At 11.6% G+C, this 4,103-nt stretch overlaps 1 protein-coding gene across 1 annotated transcript, besides 17 other annotated features; it reads right to left on the bottom strand. All coding sequences in view use genetic code 6, as the record gives it.

The window, feature by feature from the left end:
• Positions 1-13: part of a microsatellite that runs on past the window's edge.
• Positions 1-78: a microsatellite.
• A 7-nt stretch (positions 79-85) lies between these two features.
• Positions 86-111: a microsatellite.
• Positions 112-138: 27 nt separating this feature from the next.
• Positions 139-191: a microsatellite.
• Positions 192-1,008: 817 nt separating this feature from the next.
• Positions 1,009-1,062: a microsatellite.
• Positions 1,052-1,091: a microsatellite.
• Positions 1,070-1,134: a microsatellite.
• Positions 1,135-1,194: 60 nt separating this feature from the next.
• Positions 1,195-1,746, bottom strand: IMG5_189960 (hypothetical protein; the record flags this gene model as incomplete). The annotated part of the gene is made up of 1 exon (XM_004025151.1): positions 1,195-1,746. A coding segment is annotated over one exon (372 nt), but the record flags the coding sequence as incomplete, so codon positions are not given.
• Positions 1,747-1,828: 82 nt separating this feature from the next.
• Positions 1,829-1,897: a microsatellite.
• Positions 1,898-2,771: 874 nt separating this feature from the next.
• Positions 2,772-2,821: a microsatellite.
• Positions 2,778-2,816: a microsatellite.
• Positions 2,810-2,854: a microsatellite.
• Positions 2,812-2,851: a microsatellite.
• A 329-nt stretch (positions 2,855-3,183) lies between the features above and the next one.
• Positions 3,184-3,216: a microsatellite.
• A 370-nt stretch (positions 3,217-3,586) lies between these two features.
• Positions 3,587-3,622: a microsatellite.
• Positions 3,587-3,630: a microsatellite.
• A 97-nt stretch (positions 3,631-3,727) lies between these two features.
• Positions 3,728-3,771: a microsatellite.
• Positions 3,772-4,058: 287 nt separating this feature from the next.
• Positions 4,059-4,088: a microsatellite.
• Between the last annotated feature and the right edge of the window lie 15 nt (positions 4,089-4,103).

Here is a 4,103-nt window from a genome sequence, read left to right as displayed (position 1 = left end):
TAATATTTTTTTAAATACAAAAATAAAAAATTATTTTCTAAATAAAATAAATTAATATTAATTTTCTAAATAAAAAAAAGTAATAATATATATATATATATATATATATATTTATTTAATAAAATTTAAATTAAGAAATTATATATACTTATATATATTTTTATGTATATTTATATCTATTTTATTTATATAAATATTAATCAACTATATAGTTTTTACAAAAAGTATTTATTTTATGATCTTAAATCAATTATCATAAATCTTTATACAAAGGTTTAGATCAGATATATAATAGAATGTTCTATAACTAATATTCAATAAAATACTTAGAAAAAAACCTCATTTATTACTTTTTAATATATATAAATTCCTTAATTTAAAAGATTCGTAATAATTTAAAAATATCCATTATATTAGTTACATTTAATTCAATACTAGATATTAGAAACTAAAGCCGTATATTAATTAATGACAATTTATAACATAGTATTTCTGAGGCTAATATAGAAAAAAATAAATTATATGTATATAAAAATTTTGTTTTTTTATTATTTAAGATTAATTTTACAACTAATTTATTAGTATTAATAAACTATTCTAAGAATATTAATCTTAAAATTCTTAAAAATAGTCATTCTATATTTATTTATTATATTATAATTCTACCAAATATAAGAATTTATAAATTATATATGCTGTATTATTATAGTTTTAAATCAATATAAAAAACTTTTATCTGATTCTTTATAAAAAAAAGTTATATTAAATTCAAATAAATAAAAAAATATACTTAAATATTTATTAAAAATATTATTTAATGAAATATATTATATTTTATAAGAAAATTAATTTTTTTTGAAAAAAATCAAACAAATATTATTTATGCAAGTTAAATAATTATTTTTTTCAAATAAATAAAAATTTAAATTATTTAAAATGAAATTTAAATATAAATATTAAAAAAAATATTTTGTATATATAAAAAAATAATAAATTTAAGAAAAATAAATATATATATATATATATATATATATATATATATATATATATCTATATATATATCTTAATTTTTTATATATATATTTTAATTTATTTTTTAAAATTTTATTTATATAATTGTAGTTTTTTTTTAAAGTAAAATTAATTTCTTATTATATAAAAGTTATAAAATAACATTTAAATTATAATTTTAAAACTTCAACGTCCATGCTTTATATCTTATTCTAAAAACCAAAAACTGCTTACTAATCCTACTGCAATTATAAAAATTAAAAATTTTTAAAACCTATATTTTATATCACTAAACTCTTATTATAAAATTTCAATAGTTGTTACATAAAAGAATGCACCTGCACTTATACTCATATAAATACTCATATGTAATTTTCTGAACCGCTTAAAATCCATCCAATACCTATTCCTATAATATTCATAATAGCTAAAATAATAACCATTATAGTAGTTACTTTTAAATTACTAATAATTTAAGCTTTTTTAACGTAATTTACCTAAACGTAAATACCTTACAATACCATTTATAGTAAAAGTAACAGCTCCAAATAATACTAAACATTTTATCCATCTTTTTCAAGTCCGATAGCTAATCCTTCTAATATAGCATTTAATCCTAATGTAATTTACAATAAATAAGGTTTTAAGCTATTTTTAGATTTGTTTTTTTTATTTCTTAAATTATATTTTCTAGTTAATTACTTTATCTTGAGATACTCAATTTTTAAGAGTATTCTTCCTTGTTTTATAAAATTGCATTACTTGTTAATTTCTTTTCATATTCAATATTTTAATCTATTTTTAATTATTAAGAAAAAATTTCCTATTCATTTTTATTATTAATTTATTAATTTTCAATTACATTTTTTTACTAATTATTATTTTTTTCTTTATATTATTTTATATATTTTAATTAATTGAATTTTTTTTTTATAATTAATCTATATTTATATAATCTTCTTTTAAATTGTATCCTGTAATAACTTTATCTATAAGGATCATTAATGAAAAAGTTATAACTATTGTAAAAAATGACCACGGAAATTATTTAAGATGAACTTTTACTTCTTCACTTATATCAATAGGCTCAGTATCTGAAAAATCTAGAATATATACATATTCATAAATTTCTTATAATTCTTCTTATTCTTTCTATTTTTACTCTTCAGTATTTTCTTAATCTTCATTCGTTTTTTTTTTTTATTTTAATAATATTCTTCTATCATTTCTTTATACAATTAATCTAATTCCTCTTTTTTTATTCAGGAGTTTTTTAATTTTTTTTTTTTGTTCTAATTATAAATATTGTAATCTTTCGTGGTAATGTAAATTTAAATATTCTTAGGCTTCAGGTATTATATATATTATTCCAATTGATAAAAATAAACCACCGGTAAATGCTTATGATATAGACATTAATCGAGTATTTTATTTATAGGATTTAACTCGTAGAGGTATATTTCCTGTTAATAATATCATCAAAAATATTGTAAAAATAGATATAAGTTTAATAATCCAATATTTCATTTTTAATTTCAAATTAAAATATATATCAGGTGTTTTGAATATGATAATAATTATATTTATTTATATTTTAAATATATAATTTATAAAGATTTATATTGATATAATATTAATTAAATTTTTTAGGGTTAAAATTGATAAATAAATTTATTTTATTAAATATATTTATTTAAATATAAAAAAAACATTTAATATTTTATAATAAATATAATAATAATAGAGAAAAAAATGAATAAATATATTAAAAAATATATTTATATAAATAAAAAAATATTTTATAATATATGTAATATATATATATATATATATATTATATTTAATTTAATTTATTCTTTGCTTATATTTTTTTATTTATTATTATTTTATTAAAAAATAATTTATATTTATATATATAATTGTTTAATTGATTAAAATAAATTATTTTTGGTTTTTTTTTGAAAAAAAAAGAAAAAAAATATTTTAAAATTTATTTATTATAAATAATCAATAATTTTGGTTGATTATCTAATAAACAATATTAATTTATAATAAAGAATATATTAATATTAATATAATTTAATATGAGTGTATAAATAAATAATTATAAAAAAAATATATATGGGATAATAAACATAAATATATAAAATTTTTATAAAAGAATTATAAAAAATATATAATATATATATATATATATATATATATTTTAATTTATATTTTTTCAAAATTTATATTATAAAATTTAATTTATTATAATATAAAATGTTTTATTTAATTCAAAAGTTAAAAATATATTGATTAAAATTTTTTGTTTTAGAAATATATTAAAATACAATTATTATAAAAAAAAATTTAAATTATAATCAATATTATAAAAAAATTATATGTATATTAATTATATACTATATTTATCATTTTTATTTGTATTTAATTATATATAACATTTTATATATTTATTTTAAAATTCTTAAAAACATCAATTTTTTTTTTTTAGTAATTATATTAATTACACTAAATATAATTAAATAACAAACCTTAATTTATTAATTCAGTCATATAAATATATATTATCTTAATAAATTTTATATTTTTATAAATTTTTATTTTTTTAAATATTATTAATTTATTTAATTAATATATTATGTATTAATTTTTATGCATTTTTATTTATGTTAGGCATGTTTTATTATTTTGATTTTTGATTTTTTATATTTATATATATAAAATAATAATATTAATATGTAAAAAAATTAATATTAAATTACCTTATATATTAATTTATATATATTATAAATGACTTTAAAAAAATATATAATAATAATATCATTAATTTTTTTTAATTTCTTTAATAAAATTACCTGAATTTATTATTTAATCTAAATATTTTTTATTTATAAAAAAAATATATATATATATTAATTTTCTAAAATTAATTATATATAATTTTATAATAAATGTTTTTTAAAAATTGAACAATATAATTTAAAAAAGAAAAAAAAATAATAAATAATTTATATAATAATAAAATTATTTAAATATTAAAATAAATATATATATATATATATATATATATATATTTATCTAATTATAAC

The sequence above is a fragment of the Ichthyophthirius multifiliis genome (assembly GCF_000220395.1).
Source record: "Ichthyophthirius multifiliis unplaced genomic scaffold scaff_1120509251366, whole genome shotgun sequence".
Taxonomy (NCBI): Eukaryota; Ciliophora; class Oligohymenophorea; order Hymenostomatida; genus Ichthyophthirius; species Ichthyophthirius multifiliis.
The sequence above is the reverse complement of the archived record's forward strand: the minus strand, read 5'-3'. Positions and strand labels throughout refer to the sequence as shown.